General features: G+C 44.6%; 1 protein-coding gene across 2 annotated transcripts in view; it reads left to right on the top strand.

Annotated features, from left to right (window-relative positions):
- LOC121571713 (ephrin type-A receptor 3-like) overlaps positions 1-18,240 on the top strand; it is a 687,439-nt gene that overhangs the window by 485,136 nt on the left and 184,063 nt on the right. Inside the window, exon 2 of one of the 2 annotated variants that reach the window (XM_041883353.2) lies at positions 226-290. The exons of the other annotated variant lie outside the window; for it this stretch is intronic. Coding sequence (XP_041739287.2) covers positions 226-290 — 65 coding nt within the window. The remainder of the gene's footprint in view (positions 1-225; positions 291-18,240) is intronic. 2 annotated transcript variants of the gene reach the window in all.

The raw sequence follows: 18,240 nt of genomic DNA, 5'->3' as shown, positions 1-18,240 counted from the left end.
AATCTGACTGCAATCTATCAGGGCTAAATTGTGTTGTTCAGCTCTGAAATGATGCTAAACTAAAATGGACACGCAAATATTCATCTGGGGGAAACTCATTTTTGTTAAGATACAGAAGTCTAAATGAGAATTTATGAGCAATATTTCAATTACCTGATGCAGAAACAGGGAGGTATGTATATCAACATTATGCTAATGGTTGTGGTCTCTCCTTTTCTGTTTCAGTGGGACTGCTGGACACCACCTCTGTTTTGGGAGAGCTGGGATGGAAGACCTATCCCATGAATGGGGTAAGTGTGTGTGTGTGAGTGAGTGAGTGAGTGAGTGAGTGAGTGAGTGAGTGAGTGAGTGAGTGAGTGAGTGAGTGAGTGAGTGAGTGAGTGAGTGAGTGAGTGAGTGAGTGAGTGTGTGTGTGTGTGTGTGTGAGTGTGTGAGTGAGTGTGCTTGCGCGTGCGTGCGTTAGAGCTGGGACGATAAACTACAATTTATCGACACAGACCATACCGGTCACTTATCGCAGGCATTTTGCTGATATCGTTCAGTACGATAAGTAGCCTATACTAGAGAAATGTGAAGTTTGAAATGAAATAAAATTGCGAATATGTGTGATTGTTAATGGCACAATTAATGGCTACAACCATCAAACAAGTAGTAGTAGTTTAAAGGATAATTTAAAAAAACGTTGGTGCACATTAATGTTATTTACTTATCGTTCTATTTATCGCTGTCACATCAATTCAGGGAATTTATCGCAATATGGATTTTTGTCCATATCGCCTCGCTCTACCGTGTGTGCGTGTGTGCATGCATGTGATTCACTGCTGCTCCCAATGATGTGTTTTTTTTTGTGGACAATCCCACAGTTTATTTAAAAACATCATGTCTTGGCTTGATCAATACCCAATCAATCATATTGATCAGAAGATGTGATAACAACTAATAATGATCTGATTCCCAGGTCTGTTGTATTTCCAGACTTCTAGAGAGAGAGAGGATAGTGAGTGAGATAATTAACACAGGTCTCGAAGGAACGTCTCACAATCTATTTTCAATTCCTTCCTTCACTCAGTGGTGTAAAGTACTTAAGTAAAAATACTTTAGAGTACTACTTAAGTAGTTTTTTGGGTATCTGTACTTTACTTTACTATTTATATTTTTGCCAACTTTTACTTTTACTTCAATACATTCCTATAGAAAATAATGTACTTTTTACTCCATACATTTTCCCTGACACCCAAAAGTACTTGTTACATTTTGACAGGAAAATTGTCCAATTCACACACTTATCAAGAGAACATCCCTGGTCATCCCTACTGCCTCTGATCTGGCGGACTCACTAAACACAAATGCTTTGTTTGTTAATTATGTCTGAGTTTTGGAGTGTGCCCCTGGCTATCTGTCAATAAAAAATAAAAATAAAATGTGTGCCGTCTGGTTTGCTTAATATAAGGAATTTGAAATGGTTTATACTTTTGATACTTAAGTATATTTAAAACCAAATACATTTAGACTTTTATTCAAGTAGCATTTTACTGGGTGACTTTTACTTTTACTTGAGTCATTTTGTATTAAGGTTTCTTTACTTTTACTCAAGTATAATAATTGAGTACTTTTTCCCCCACTGCCTTCACTCCCACCTTCAATTCCCACTTTATATTAAAGGGCCATATAAAGTTATAATGGACTCTTTCAATGTGACTGAAAATAAATGATTTGGATTTGTTCACTGTGGGATGTCTGGAACGAGCACGGCTGGGTCTAGCGTGAGGTGGCTGTCGCTTGTGGGTGAATAGAGTGGACGGCTGACTGTCCATTCACACTGGGATATGACAAGAAGACCTTGGTCTGTTCAGATTAACTATTGACAAACTGTTTTCCTAGTAGCTCTTTAACTCTTCTCTCTATCCTCTCCCCTCTGTCTCTCTATCCTCTCCCCTGTCTCAGAGCCTCTCTAGTTTGCCCTTCTGGGGGATCCTATCTGTGCCTCTGTATTTCTGACACTTTATCTATCTTCACCTCTCTGAAAGGTCCTCTGTCTTTCTATGTCTACCACCCTGTCTCTATCTTCTCTACCCCTCTGTGTATCTCTCTCTACCCCTCTGTGTATCTCTCTCTACCTCTCTGTGTATCTCTCTCTACCCCTCTGTGTATCTCTGTCTCTCTCTACCTCTCTGTGTATCTCTGTCTCTCTCTACCTCTCTGTATCGCTGTCTCTCTCTACCTCTCTGTATCTCTCTACCTCTCTTTGTATCTCTGTCTCTCTCTACCTCTGTGTATGTCTCTGGCCATGTCTGCTATCTCTTTGCTCTGTCTGCTGGTGTCAGGAGAGGAGAGGGGATTACATCATGTAGGTGGTTGTGACAGCCAGAGGCAGCAGAGAGAGAGAAGACCTGTCCTCTCTGCAGCTTTGACTCCATGATTAAGCTGTCAGACCCCTCTCCTCTGTCTCTTTCTCCTCTTCCTCCTCTCCTCTCATCCTTTGCTGGCCCCGGAAACCAGTTTGCCGATGAATATGTAACACGGCAAGGTAAGAGGGGCAGACGGAGAAAGGGAAGGAGGTCTGGAGGGAAGAAGGGAGGTCTGAAGGGAAGGAGGGAGGTCTAGAGGTGGGTAAAATAGTCTGAATCCCTCGCTACCTGGCGGAAGAGAGCAGCTAATCCCCTGTCTAATAGACAAAGTCAGATATCTGAGCATGGCAGGTCGGCAGCAGCTAGCTTCCACACGTTATCATACCAGGACATTATAGAGCATGGTTATGCATACCTGTGAGGAACTCTCTGTCTCTACATGCTACAGGATGGTCATACATGCTTTTTGGATGAGTTCTCCAGGTCTCTGGAGATATCAGGTGTTTTGAAGATGAAATTACTGGCACACTGTCTGACTCATATATATATATATATATATATATATACAGTGAGGGAAAAAAGTATTTGATCCCCTGCTGATTTTGTACGTTTGCCCACTGACAAAGAAATGATCAGTCTATAATTTTAATGGTAGGTTTATTTGAACAGTGAGAGACAGAAAACAACAAAAAAATCCAGAAAAATGCATGTCCCCCTGCTCAAGAAAGCACATATACAGGCCCGTCTGAAGTTTGCCAATGAACATCTGAATGATTCAGAGGAGAACTGGGTGAAAGTGTTGTGGTCAGATGAGACCAAAATCTAACTCTTTGCCATCAACTCAACTCGCCGTGTTTGGAGGAGGAGGAATGCTGCCTATGACCCCAAGAACACCATCCCCACGTCAAACATGGAGGTGGAAACATTATGCTTTGGGGGTGTTTTTCTGCTAAGGGCACAGGACAACTTCACCGCATCAAAGGGACGATGGACGGGGCCATGTACCGTCAAATCTTGGGTGAGAACCTCCTTCCCTCAGCCAGGGCATTGGAAATGGGTCGTGGATGGGTATTCCAGCATGACAATAACCCAAAACACACGGCCAAGGCAACAAAGGAGTGGCTCAAGAAGAAGCACATTAAGTTCCTGGAGTGGCCTAGCCAGTCTCCAGACCTTAATCCCATAGAAAATCTGTGGAGGGAGCTGAAGGTTCGAGTTGCCAAACGTCAGCCTCGAAACCTTAATGACTTGGAGAAGATCTGCAAAGAGGAGTGGAACAAAATCCCTCCTGAGATGTGTGTAAACCTGGTGGCCAACTACAAGAAACGTCTGACTTCTGTGATTGCCAACAAGGGTTTTGCCACCAAGTACTAAGTCATGTTTTGCAGAGGGGTCAAATACTTATTTCCCTCATTAAAATGCAAATCAATTTATAACATTTTTGACATGCGTTTTTCTGGATGTTTTTGTTGTTATTCTGTCTCTCACTGTTCAAATAAACCTACCATTAAAATTATAGACTGATCATTTATTTGTCAGTGGGCAAACGTACAAAATCAGCAGGGGATCAAATTCTTTTTTCCCTCACTGTGTATATATATGTGTGTGTGTGTATGTACAGTGCATTCGGAAAGTATTCAGACCCCATGACTTTTTCCACATTTACGTTACAGACTTATTCTAAAATGGATTAAATTGTGTTTTTTCCAAATCAATCTACACACAATACCCCATAATGACAAAGCAAAAACAGGTTTTTAGAAGTTTTAGCAAATTTATAAATACAAAAATTGAAATATCACATTTACATAAGTATTCAGACCCTTTACTCAGTACTTTGTTGAAGCACCTTTGGCAGCGATTATAGCCTCGAGTCTTACATTTGACATTTTAGTCATTTAGCAGACGCTCTTATCCAGAGTGACTTACAGTTAGTGAGTGCATAATATATACAAACAAAGGTTTCTGTACCAGATATTAAGTTCTGATTTTCTGATGTATCAAATACTTATGTCATGCAATAAAATGCAAATTAATTACTTAAAAATCATACAATGTGATTTTCTGGATTTTTGTTTAAGATTCCGTCTCTCACAGTTGAAGTGTACCTATGATAAAAATTACAGACCTCTACATGCTTTGTAAGTAGGAAAACCTGCAAAATCGGCAGTGTATCAAATACTTGTTCTCCCCACTGTATATATATATATTTTTTTTACTGGCCCCCCGTGGGAATCGAACCCACAACCCTGGCGTTGCAAGCGACATGCTCTACCGACTGAGCTACAGGGGACAAACACCATCATTAAGTTTGCTGACGACACGGCGGTGGATGGCCTGATCACCGACGACGATGAGACAGCCTATAGGGAGGAGATCAGAGACCTGGCAATGTGGTGCCAGGACAACAACCTCTCCCTCAACTTCATCAAAACAAAGGAGCTGATCGTGGACTACAGAAAACGGAGGGCCGAGTGCTTCAATTTCCTCGGTGTGCACATCACTAAGGATCTATCATGGTCCACACACACCAACACAGTCGTGAAGAGGGCACGACAATGCCTCTTCTCCCTTAGGAGGCTGAAAATATTTGGTATGGGCCCTCAGATCCTCAAAAGGTTCTACAGCTGAGAGTATATTGACTGGCTGCATCATCGCTTGGTATGGCAACTGCTTGGCATTCGACAGCACGGCACTACAGAGGGTAGTGCGTATGGCCCAGTACATCACTGGGGCTGAGCTTCCTGCCATCCAGGAACTCTCTATACCAGGCGGTGTCAGAGGAGGGCCCTAAAAGTTGTCAGACTCCAGCCACCCAAGTCATAGACTGATCTCTCTGCTATTGCACAGCTAGCGGTACCGATGCACCAAGTCCGGAACCAACAGGACCCTGAACAGCTTCTACCCCCAAGCCATAAGACTGCTAAATATACTGAACAAAAATATAAAAACATGTAAAGTGTTAGACCCATATTTCATGAGCTGAAATAAAAGATCCCAGAAATGTTCCATATGCACAAAAAGCTTATTTCTCTCCAATGTTGTGCACACATTTGTTTACATCCCTGTTAGTGAGGATTTCTCCTTTGCCAAGATAATTCATCCACCTGACAGGTGTGGCATATCCAGAAGCAGATTAAACAGCATGATCATTACACAGGTGCACCTTGTGCTGGGGACAATAAAAGGCCACTCTAAAATGTGCAGTTTTGTCACACAATACAATGCCACAGATGTCTTAAGTTTTGAGGGAGCGTGCAATTGCCATGCTGACTGCAGGGATGTCCACCAGAGCTGTTGCCAGAGAATTTCTCTACCATAAGCCACCTGTCTGTAATAAAGCCCTTTTGTGGGGAAAAACTAATTCTGGTTGGCTGGGCCTGGCTCCTAAGTTGGTGGGCATAGCTCCCAAGTTGTTGGGCCTATGCCCTCCCAGGCCCACCCATGGCTGCACCCCTGCCCAGTCATGTAAAATCCATAGATTAGGGCCTAATGAATTTATTTAAATTGACTGATTTTCCTTATATGAACTGTAACTCAGTAAAATCGTTAAAATTGTTGCATGTTGCATTTATATTTTTGTTCAATATAGTTAGGCAAATAGTCTGGGTAGCTATTTGGTTAACTATCTGCATTGACCCTTTTTGCACTAACTTATTTGACTCATCACATACGCTGCTGCTACTGATTATTATCTGTCACTTTATTCCTAGTTATGTGTACATATCAACCTCAATTACCTCGTACTGCTCGGTACTGGTACCCCGTGTATGTAGCCAAGTTATCGTTACTCATTGTGTATATATTATTACGTGTTTTACTTTTCCACTATTTCTCTATTTTATTTCGCTCTGCATTGTTGGGAAGGGCCCGTAAGCATTTCACTGTTAGTCTACACTTGTTTACTAAGCATGTGACAAATAAAATTGTATTTGATTCCCTAAGTTTAATAAAATGTTGTATGTTGTTGAATTCCATTTTAATGTCTGGATTCCGTGATTCCGTCCGCGTTCTCCGCATGGCAGATTTTATAGGGCTCTACGCATGGGTAGCACGTAGGAAATCAACCTAAAACTGTGGTTAATTCACTGCTACGGACGTGTTTGTTGTGATTATCAAAGCTACCTGGGAATATTTTTTAATTAAAGTGAAAATTATCAATTAATGAATTGTGCCTCAGCAGCCCCCCATCACTGGAATACACTGGCTAATGAACAGGCGTCATCCAGGCTTCACACACACACACACACACTCACGCATACACACACCCACACACACATTCACACACGTGCACACACATACACGCACACACACACACACACACACACACACTGGGTGACTGCAGAACCATATTTACATTCTGTAGCAGAGATCCAGCCTTGTTAGTGGACATCCCACTACAGTTTTGACTGGCACTTTGATAATTAGCGTATTATTCTGCATCAAATGTACAGCAAATCCAGTTTTTTTATTATCCCATTGGAAAGGGATATGTAGAAGATGAATGTATTTGTTCAATGAGCTTACAGAGTCTGGAAATAGATTCATAATTACAAAATGTACTCAAATTCACAATGAGCTTACAGAGTCTGGAAATAGATTAATAATTACAAAATGTACTCAAATTCACAATGAGCTTATAAAGTCTGGAAATGGATTCATAATTACAAAATGTACTCAAATTCACAATGAGCTTATAAAGTCTGGAAATAGATTCATAATTACAAAATGTACTCAAATTCACAATGAGCTTATAAAGTCTGGAAATAGATTCATAATTAGAAAATGTACTCAAATTCACAATGAGCTTATAAAGTCTGGAAATAGATTCATAATTACAAAATGTACTCAAATTCACAATGAGCTTATAAAGTCTGGAAATAGATTCATAATTACAAAATGTACTCAAATTCACAAGTCAAGGTTTGGTTATTACCAACAAAATATCAGCAAGGGAGAAGAGGAGAGGGGAGAAAAGAGGAGGAGAGGAGAGAAAAGAGGAGAGGAGAGGAGGACACGACAGGAGTAATCTCTTGTGGAGAGATTTACGTAAACATAACTGGTAACGTAGAATCTTTAAGGAAGGAATGGGATGCGTGGGATAATGAGCAGCATTAGTTCCAGTGCTTTGGACAAATCACAGTTTTGCAGGTGTTGGCATTTTTTGAATTTCGGAAGGGGAAAGGACATTCAGGTGGAGTTCCTTGTTCTGGTTCCGCTCCTCGTTCTAGCATTTCTTGATCCCTTCTCTTAACATGTATGGACCCAGAACTTAATAGAACAGCTGACTAATTACACAATACTTATTAGTTCTGGGTTAACCGAGATTAGGACAGGAGAGGAGAAGGAGAGAGAGGACAGGAGAGGATGGAGGGAGGAGAGCTACGAAGAGGAGAGCATGAACGGAGAGGAGAGGATGAGAGCAAAGAGGAGAGGATTTTAAATGGGAGGAGAGGAGGGTATGTCTGATATGTCGTCTGTCTGCTCCACAATAAGCCCCTCTCAGCCCCAGCAGACAGACAGACCGACACTTTTGAAATATGCATGAGTAATTTCCCTGGAGTGGAGCTAGAGAAACAGGCTCTGTTTATTTATTAAATTACATAAAGCAGCTTTAAGGGATTAAAAAGCCTAATGTTTTCCTTTGTTTCTGCTAAACGCCTTTCTAATACAGCTTTACACGGCTAGGTGGAACTCAAAGAATAATGGTTGTGTCTCCTAAAGAGAAGCACTAATCCCATTTACATCTGTTCTAGTTGTCAGCTGTTGCTAGAGGCAGGGATACCTTCCTGCAGGGGAAAAAAACTGGGTTACATAACTGAGTTTACACAACATTGGCATGCCTTTGTGACAGACTGGGTATTAAACCTGGTTCACCTGTGCAACACAAGACTGTCTGATGTAACACTGAGCTGAGGCCTATAAGCATTAGCACATGGAGCTAAAGCAAGTCTTCCAGTCTCAGGCAAGGAGACTCATCACATGAGCATGGTTCCCTGAACTACAGTGAGGGAAAAAAGTATTTGATCCCCTGCTGATTTTGTACGTTTGCCCACTGACAAAGAAATGATCAGTCTATAATTTTAATGGTAGGTTTATTTGAACAGTGAGAGACAGAATAACAACAACAAAATCCAGAACAACGCATGTAGAAAATGTTATAAATTGATTTGCATTTTAATGAGGGAAATAAGTATTTGACCCCCTCTCAATCAGAAAGATTTCTGGCTCCCAGGTGTCTTTTTATACAGGTAATGAACTGAGATTAGGAGCACACTCCTAATCTCAGTTTGTTAACTGTATAAAAGACACCTGTCCACAGAAGCAATCAATCAAGATTCCAAACTCTCCACCATGGCCAAGACCAAAGAGCTCTCCAAGGATGTCAGGGACAAGATTGTAGACCTACACAAGGCTGGAATGGGCTACAAGACCATCGCCAAGCAGCTTGGTGAGAAGGTGACAACAGTTGGTGTGATTATTCGCAAATGGAAGAAACACAAAAGAACTGTCAATCTCCCTCGATCTGGGGCTCCATGCAAGATCTCACCTCGTGGAGTTGCAATGATCATGAGAACGGTGAGGAATCAGCCCAGAACTACACGGGAGGATCTTGTCAATGATCTCAAGGCAGCTGGGACCATAGTCACCAAGAAAACAATTGGTAACACACTACGCCGTGAAGGACTGAAATCCTGCAGCGCCCGCAAGGTCCCCCTGCTCAAGAAAGCACATATACAGGCCCGTCTGAAGTTTGCCAATAAACATCTGAATGATTCAGAGGAGAACTGGGTGAAAGTGTTGTGGTCAGATGGGACCAAAATCGAACTCTTTGGCATCAACTCAACTCGCCGTGTTTGGAGGAGGAGGAATGCGGTCTATGACCCCAAGAACACCATCCCCACCATCAAACATGGAGGTGGAAACATTATGCTTTGGGGGTGTTTTTCTGCTAAGGGGACAGGACAACTTCACTGCAACAAAGGGACGATGGACGGGGCCATGTACCGTCAAATCTTGGGTGAGAACCTCCTTCCCTCAGCCAGGGCATTGAAAATGGGTCGTGGATGGGTATTCCAGCATGACAATGACCCAAAACACACGGCAAAGGCAACAAAGGAGTGGCTCAAGAAGAAGCACATTAAGGTCCTGGAGGGAGCTGAAGGTTCTAGTTACCAAACGTCAGCCTCGAAACCTTAATGACTTGGAGAAGATCTGCAAAGAGGAGTGGAACAAAATCCCTCCTGAGATGTGTGCAAACCTGGTGGCCAACTACAATAATAATATGTCATTTAGCAGACGCTTTTATCCAAAGCGACTTAAAGTCATGTGTGAATAAATGTTTACTTATGGTGGTCCCGGAGATCGAACCCACTACCCTGGCGTTACAAGCGCCATGCTCTACCAATTGAGCTGCAGAGGACCACAAGAAACGTCTGACCTCTGTGATTGCCAACAAGGGTTTTGCCACCAAGTACTAAGTCATGTTTTGCAGATGGGTCAAATACTTATTTCCCTCATTAAAATGCAAATCAATTTATAACATTTTTGACATGCGTTTTTCTGGATTTTTTTGTTGTTATTCTGTCTCTCACTGTTCAAATAAACCTACCATTAAAATTATAGACTGATCATTTCTTTGTCAGTGGGCAAACGTACAAAATCAGCAGGGGATCAAATACTTTTTTCCCTCACTGTACCTTGGTAACACTGCACAGTGAAGAAACTCCATAATTCCCTGGTTCCCTATGGAGACTTCTGCCTGCCTGTTATGGAGAGGAAGGTATTGTCCATTTCCTGCATTCTTTCAATGGCCTTCCCTTCCATCAGCCAGCCAACTGTGTGATGCAGCGACATGATAATACCCAGCCAGGTTATTGTGTTCCAACACAACACTGAGGCAGGCTAATCTGGATAAAACCTTGAACAAATCCCTGTGTCAGTCTGGACAGACACACACACACACAGTACAAATCACAATGTTAGTTTGGGAGTATTTAAAGGATTTCTCTGCATGTGGAGACAGAGTCCCACAGAGTGGAATAGGGTTAGTCTGCTAGAGGGATGATAGGATATACCAGGCAATAAAATCATCTGGTGACTGACACACACACACACACACACACACACACACACATATACAGGTACGTAGCTACATATGAAGACAAACATATTTGTTTACCTTTTCTTAATAACATATTTTTTCTGCTAACAGATCCAGCTGTACGTATTAATTATAGTTTTTAATCCCAGTGCTGAGTAATGTGAGTTCTTATACAACAGGTGGGTGTAATCCTGAATGACGTGACTGTAAGTTAGCCGTAGTTGGCTAGCTAGCAAACAAGGGATAAGAATGTTGCCAGCCAGTATGGCAATGGAACATTTAGAACGAACGCCTGGGTCGCGTCCATAGATACAGAACAAAAAGACTGAACGACTGGGTCGCGTCTCTGGCAACCGAACCGATAGAACGAACGACCAGCCGGTTTGGGTAGCAACCCTAGACTTGTGTCGGGACTATATCTTGTGGAAAGATGAAATACTATGAATAAATTCATCAAAATAACGTTTTTAATGAAAATATGTCAATCATTATTTGAATATGTTGGTAACCCGTTGTATAAAAGTGATAATGCCTTAGAAGCCAGTGTTTGGAGTATATAATGGCACAGCGTCTCAGGCCTAACAACACCCGTGCCAATATATCCTCCAAACACAGACTTCTCGGGCATTATCACTTAAATATGTTTTTAAAGTGTATAGAAATGCTGTAAATGAGTTTAAACTTTCTTAATATTTAGTGTGAGGTACTGTATTGTTCCATCCCTTAGATAATCGTACTGAGGTAGTATATCTGGGCCGGTTCTGCTGCTGCCCCCTACAGAGATGGAAGATGAAATAGTATAAATGATTTATCGTGTGACTGGCTTCTGACCTCTGCCAAGCTGTGTGTGTGCGTGTGCAACCTCTGTCATAACCAGCTGTAAACTGAGCCAGGGGAAGACTTAATTGGCTAATTTCTTGTCATGGACTCACCGGGCTAGCTCCTAATACACTCCCTAACCACCAGACTGATGGCAAGCTCTGTGTGTGTTTGTTTTGTGTGTAGCAGGCAGCGAGACATACTCTTAACAGGGTTATAGCAGGACCACTGGGCAGCAGTGAGAGGAATATGTAGATTTAGGGAGGAACGAAGAGATGCAAATAGAGGAGCAGAAAAAATTGAATTTCTTCAGGATGGGGGCAGAGGAGGGTTCAGAGTCAGGACAAGTAAAGGATGCCCTCCCTCCATATCTCCTTCTCTTCCTCTTCTTCCATCTCTCCACTCTTGCCCTTCTCCCTCTCCCTCCCATTCTCTTCCTCTTCCCCCTACATCTCCCCTCTTTCTCTCCAGCTCCCCTCCTCCTCTTCCCCTCCCCATCCTCCTCCCCCTCTCCACCCCTCTCTCCCCCAATCATTGAAGTCAGTACTGGAGAGGAGATGGGAAGGTAATCCACACTGGTTGTTCAAGTTCCCACCTGGGTGACCGAGCCCTCAGCCCAGCACACACACACACACACACACACACACACACACTACTGGAGCATCCTGTTCTAAATGCATAGCCATCCAGAGTTGCAGGCAGAGGCAGAGTGTGTGTGTGTGTGTGGCGTGGGGGGGCTGTTAGACTCTTAGTCTCCAGCTCTCCACACACAGCTCAGCCCTAAAGACACACTGCTAGCTGGAGGTCTATGAGTCAATGTTTTTACTCACCCACACTGTACTTACAGCAGTAAAAACAAGTACATTTCAACTGCTGTAGTAAGTGTATGTAAGACAATTAAGAATGCTGTATTACCTTATTATAAAGATCTTATTCTGATATTTTTACTGAGCCCTTCATCTAACCATATAAACCCATAACCCATCATTTATTATTATTCCTGTCCTCTCTATCCCTCCGTCTCCGCCTCTCCAATTTCCATCTCCGCCCCGTCACACCCTGACCTTCTGACAGCGCGGCGTCTGATCATCGCCCAACGACCAACGACAGGCCATTAACATACTGTACTGAGACTAAAGGGCACAGCGTCTCACAGACAGGATATAAAGCATAGACGTTATCAATATTCACATGCAGTTTCTAGATGTAGCAGAGATCTGAAATGGTCCACAGAAATGTCTCGTATGAACTGAATTGGAGCTACATCTCGACTAGTTTCCTGGCTCTTGGTACGACCACTGCTCACTATACCAGAGAAATGCCTGGGGGCATTTGGAAAGCAGCTCTCGCCCCCAGAATTCAATCTGAACATGAGTTGGTGTTGCTCTGGTTGGGGCTGGGAATGGATAGCCTCTGTTCTGCTCCTGCCACATGGTTAATGGGATGGCAGGAGGAGGAGACTGATCATTCCTGCACACCTTCCCTATCCACCTCCCTACCTACCTACCTACCTACCAACCAACCCACCTCCCTACCTACCTTCCACCCTATCTTCCACCCTACCTACCTACCAGCCTACCGACCTACCACCCTACCTTCCACCCTACTGACCTACCAGCCTACCGACCTACCACCTTACCTTCCACTCTACCTACCTACCACCCTACCCACCTCCCTCCCTACCACCCTACCTACCTTCCACCCTACCTACCTACCTACCCTCCTACCCACTTCCATCCCTCACACCCTCCCTACTTTTCACCCTACCTACCTACCACCCTACCCACCTCCCTCCCTCCCACCCTACCTACCTACCTACCACCCTACTCAACTCCCTCCCTCCCACCCTACCTACCTACCTACCTACCACCCTACCCAACTCCCTCCCTCCCACCCTACCTACCTACCTACCTACCACCCTACCCAACTCCCTCCCTCCCTCCCTTTCTACCTACCTAAACAGATGTATCCTCTGAACCCTCTGTCACCACCCAGGTATTACCTGTGTTAGCCTCCCTTCCACCATGCCACACCACACTGCACCACACTGCACCACACCACACCGCACCACACTGCAACACACCGCACACACTGTGAATCTTCATTTCCCTTCTCTCTCTCTCTCTCTCTCTTTCGTCTCTCTCTCTCTTTCCCTCCTCTCTGTGATGTAGCAGCAGTGTTTCTCTGCTGTGAGGAGATAGATGGAGAACAGTCAGCTGGAGATGATCTCTTCACCTGAAACATTTATTCTTCTCCACTAGAAGGAGACGAGGGGAAACTGGAGATTCTAGCTTATTACTAAAGCATAGATGTTGTCTTTCTCATGCCCCCCCCCCCTCTCTCTCTCGCTTGATCTCTCTCGCTTTCTCTCTCTCTCTCTCTCTCTCTCTCTCTCTCTCTCTCTCTCTCTCTCTCTCTCTCTCTCACTTGCTCTCTGTCTCTCGCTTGCTCGCTCTCACTCGCTCTCTGTCTCTCGCTTGCTCGCTCTCTCTCTCTCTCTCTCTCTCTCTCTCTCTCTCTCTCTCTCTCTCTCTCTCTCTCTCTCTCTCTCTCTCTCTCTCTCTCTCTCTCTCTCTCTCTCTCTCTCTCTCTCTCTCTCTCTCTCTCTCTCTCTCTCTCTCTCTCTCTCTCTCTCTCTCTCTCTCTGTCTTCTCTCTCCTTTCATTGATCTCTTTGGTCTGTAGGCTGGTCATTATATTGTGTCCTGCTTCATTTCCAGTAAAGACAGTTTAACCAGGGCAGACTGTAGTCAGATTGGCTCTGCTCTGCTGGGGACGTCAGAGCCAGGCTGTTGCTGAGAGAGAGGCACACAGTCCTTTGGGAGAACGGGACAGGAGGAGACATGCATTGACACAGACAGATAGACAGACAAGGGGGGGAACAGAAACGCACACAAACACTCAGACAGACAGACATGGCTGCTCCTCTCTCTCCTTTTCTTTCCTTTTTCTCTCTTTACTCTCTCTCGCTCTCCCTCTCTCCTCCCTCTTTCGTCCTCTCTTTCCCCTCCCTCGCTCCTCCCTTTTTCTCTTTCTCTCTCCCTCTCTCTCCTTGTCCCTCTCTCTCTTCCCTCTCTCTCTCCCTCTGTAGGACAGACATCCTCTTTCTGAGAACTGAGTGCAACATACTGTGAAAACAACAGTAGCATGTATGCCCGTCTGTCTGTCTATCTGTCTGTTTGTCTGTCTTTCTGTCTGTCTGTCTGTCTGATACAGCTCTTATTATGATGTCCGTGGGTTTGTAGGTTCAGGAAATGACATACACTACATGACCAAAAGTATGTGGACACCTGCTCGTCGAACATCTCATTCCAAAATCATGGGCGTTAATATGGAGTTGGTCCCCCTTTTGCTGCTATAACAGCCTCCACTCTTCTGGGAAGGCTTTCCACTAGATGTTGGAACATTGCTGCGGGGACTTGCTTCCATTCAGCCACGAGCATTACTGAAGTCGGGCACTGATGTTGGGCGATTAGGCCTGGCTTGCAGTCGGCGTTCCAATTCATCCCAAAGGTTTTTGATGGAGTTGAGGTCAGGGCTCTGTGCAGGTTCTTCCTCACTGATCTCGACAAACCATATCTATATGGACCTCGCTTTGTGCACTGGGGCATTGTCATGCTGAAACAGGAAAGGGCCTTCCCCAAACTGTTGCCACAAAGTTGGAAGCACAGAATAATCTAGAATGTCATTGTATGCTGTAGCGTTAAGATTTCCCTTCACTGGAAGGGACCTAGCTCGAACCATGAAAAACAGCCCCAGACCATTTTCCTCCTCCACCAAACTTTACAGTTGGCACTATGCATTCAGGCAGGCAGCGTTCTCCTGGCATCCGCCAAACCCAGATTCACAATAACAACACTTACAGTTGACCGGGGAAGCACTAGCAGGGCAGAAATTTCACGAACTAACTTGTTGGAAAGGTGGCATCCTATGATGATGCCAAGTTGAAAGTCACTGAGCTCTTCAGTACGGGCCATTCTACACCCAATGTTTGTCTATGGGATTGCATGGCTGTTTGCTCGATTTTATACACCTGTCAGCAACGGGTGTGGCTGAAATAGCCCAATCCACTAATTTGAAGAGGTGTCCACATACTTTTGTGTATATATAGTGTATCTTATAAACATAAGATCAGTTGTATTGATATAGATACTCACCTGACTGGGTGACCTGATGTAATCTATACGCTTGGCGGCACCCTACAGTCATAGCCGACAGGCACTTTTCACTGTGTGCGTGCGTGTATGTGTGTGTGTTCTCTCCAGGACAACACCGCTGCATACAGCCGTCACTCTGATCCCACATCAGTCAGAGCTGACTCTGCCACACATTCACATTCCAGACTGCTGCTGCCTCTCTGCCGCTCCTCCCTCCCTCCCTCCCTCCCTCCCTCCCTCTCTCTCCTCTCCTCTGCTCTTCAGCTAAAATAGATATGTAAAATGTCAACCTCTTTCCCCCTTTTTCCCATGCAGAGTTTGACTCAGCCTGGAAAAATAGAAAGGTATCTTTGCTGTCTGCTCAGACAAGATCTAGGGAAGAGAAAGAGCGGGGGAGCGACTTCTACAGTTCTGAGAGAAGAAAAATACCTCCTCCTCAGCAAGAAATGGAGGACAGGGTTCATGACCTTTAGCTGTGTTCCTGTAGGTTTTTCTGTTAAGGGCTTTCTTAATATAGCTTACTCTGTGTGCCGGGCGGGCAGATTTAGCATTTCTGAGACTATTCTATTGGTTCCATTGGGCTGGGGAAGCTAAATCAAGCACAGCTAATGTATTTGAAATAAAACATGCTGTTTGGACCCGAGTCTGTCAATATCAGACAACTCTGACGAGAGGGGGTTCTTTGGGTGATGATACATTTTCTTCACAGATATTTTCAATTATGAACAAATTGATAAAATGTCAAAGCGTAGACCATTTCTGGACTTGCTGTCACTTGCTCTTCCTCTCACTCTCTTTCTCTCTTGTCTCAGTGTGAACTGTAGGAGGTGGTATTTGGGCTTGGCTGCATTAACATTCTCCTTCACGCTGTTATTGTAGTTATAATGGAGCAGATGAGTGTTGACTGTAGTGTGGGAGGAGAGTAGCATCTCTCTCTTCTCGATCCTACCATCCATATTGGTACAGGAAGAAGAGACCAAACAGAAGACATAATGCACAATGCACATTTCAGATATGCTAAAAAGTGACCTAAATCAGAGGCTGTATAAGGGGACAGAGTGATATAAGTGGCCATCAGCCAATGGGGCTTCACTCTAAGAGACAGGACAGATGATTGATGTGACCTGAGTCCCGCCCCTCTGAATCCTCAAAGGCTGTGATAGATGCTGAGATGAAAGGCTCTTTAGATTCCATTCGCTCACAGCTGGCCACTTGCTCCTATCGATCTGGCAGATGGGGGTTTGGGGTTCTGTGTGTGGGGGGTTGGGGAGATGGAGGACCAGTGTTTATTCCTTCTGTTTGTTTTGCTGTGATGGATACCTCCCTACACAGCAGAGCAGACAGAGGGATCATTTTCCAGTCTGATTAATGACAAGATCTAAAACAATTGGATTTTTAAAAGGAGGTTATAACACACAAACTTAATGTTTAAATGTCCATTTAGGAACATACTGTGATGTCACGAGAGGCTACACAGCTTTCAGCGGGATTGCTCAAGTAGTGCAAGGAGACCAGGTTCAACCAAAACAAGGATTTTATTAAAGGTCTTGGGAAACTAACGAAAGTATAACACAATTATGTTCTCTTGTGGCTCTTAAGGGTTAACAGTTCAGGGATGTCTCTTCCACATCCAAAATCATAACTCTCCCTCGCTCAAATAACTTTTCCCCAGTCTTACTGTATTCCACGTTGCAGCTAGTGGCCAACCCAGCAAAACGTCCTTCCAAATGTCCCACACGTATTTCCACAGGTGCATATATCCAAAGGTGAGTATTTCCCAAAGGTAAGTATCTCCAAATCCTTATATTCCTCATGGAAGTGGACGTGCAGCACTCTTGTCCTCCAGAGAGCCCAGCTTGGAGACTGTGTCTCTTCCCTTCAACAAACCTTCAACCAAACCTTCAGCTCATCAGCCCCTGATTGGTTTCAGCTGCGTGGGAAGATTGGCCATAGAGGGTTGGAGTTCCCGACCATACCAGCAGATGGAGCCATAGCTGTCTGGGTTTGCAGCCATCTCAGGGGGATGTAACGTCCCTCCAGGACACAGCCTCTCGTGACATCACACATCCCCCTCCTCGGGACCGACGTCCTCGTCGGGGTAAAGGCAGCGAAGAAGGCATCACGCCGGGAGAGGGCGTCCGCATTGCCGTGGTGCTTGCCAGACTGCTCTCTCTTCAACTCCTCCAACTCTAGGACCAGGGACTCAGCCTCCTGTTGTCTCTCCTTGAGTTTCTTACTGAACGCATCAGCCTTGGTTTTAGCAGAGTTTAGCTTCTGTTGAGCAGCTTTCAGTTCCTTCTCTCTCTCTGCCTCCGCATTCTTCATCTTGTTCTCCAACACCTTGTACTTCTCCTCTGCCTTCTTCTGGACCTCCTTACTACTGCGCAGGGTCTCCTCACACTCCTCGATGGTCCTGCGCAGCCTCTCCAGCTCCTCCTGTTGCTTAGGGAAGGAGCTCTGTTGGAGTTTAGCCTGGAGGATATCTAACTCTTCTGTCTTCATGTCTAACTGTTGCTTTAACAAACGATACCTCTCAGCGGTCCCCTTCAGACCAGACAGTTCTTTGTCCAGATTCTGTAGCTCCGTCTCTGTGTCGGTCTGGGCACCTGCCATCCCTATCAGAGCCCGGGCGGGAGTGAGTAATTCGGAGGATTGCACCGGAGCCTTCCCAGGATGAGTCTTGCCTCTCCGTTTCCGAGGTACTCGGGTTATCCTCTCCTGAGACTCTCTCCAGAGTGGGTAAAAGGCTGGGCAGTCTCGTCCAATTAGGACAGGGACGGGGAGGGAATCAACCACCCCCGCCGTCGTGTGTA

The sequence above is a fragment of the Coregonus clupeaformis genome, chromosome 29 (genome assembly GCF_020615455.1).
Source record: "Coregonus clupeaformis isolate EN_2021a chromosome 29, ASM2061545v1, whole genome shotgun sequence".
Taxonomy (NCBI): Eukaryota; Metazoa; Chordata; class Actinopteri; order Salmoniformes; family Salmonidae; genus Coregonus; species Coregonus clupeaformis.
The sequence above is the reverse complement of the archived record's forward strand: the minus strand, read 5'-3'. Positions and strand labels throughout refer to the sequence as shown.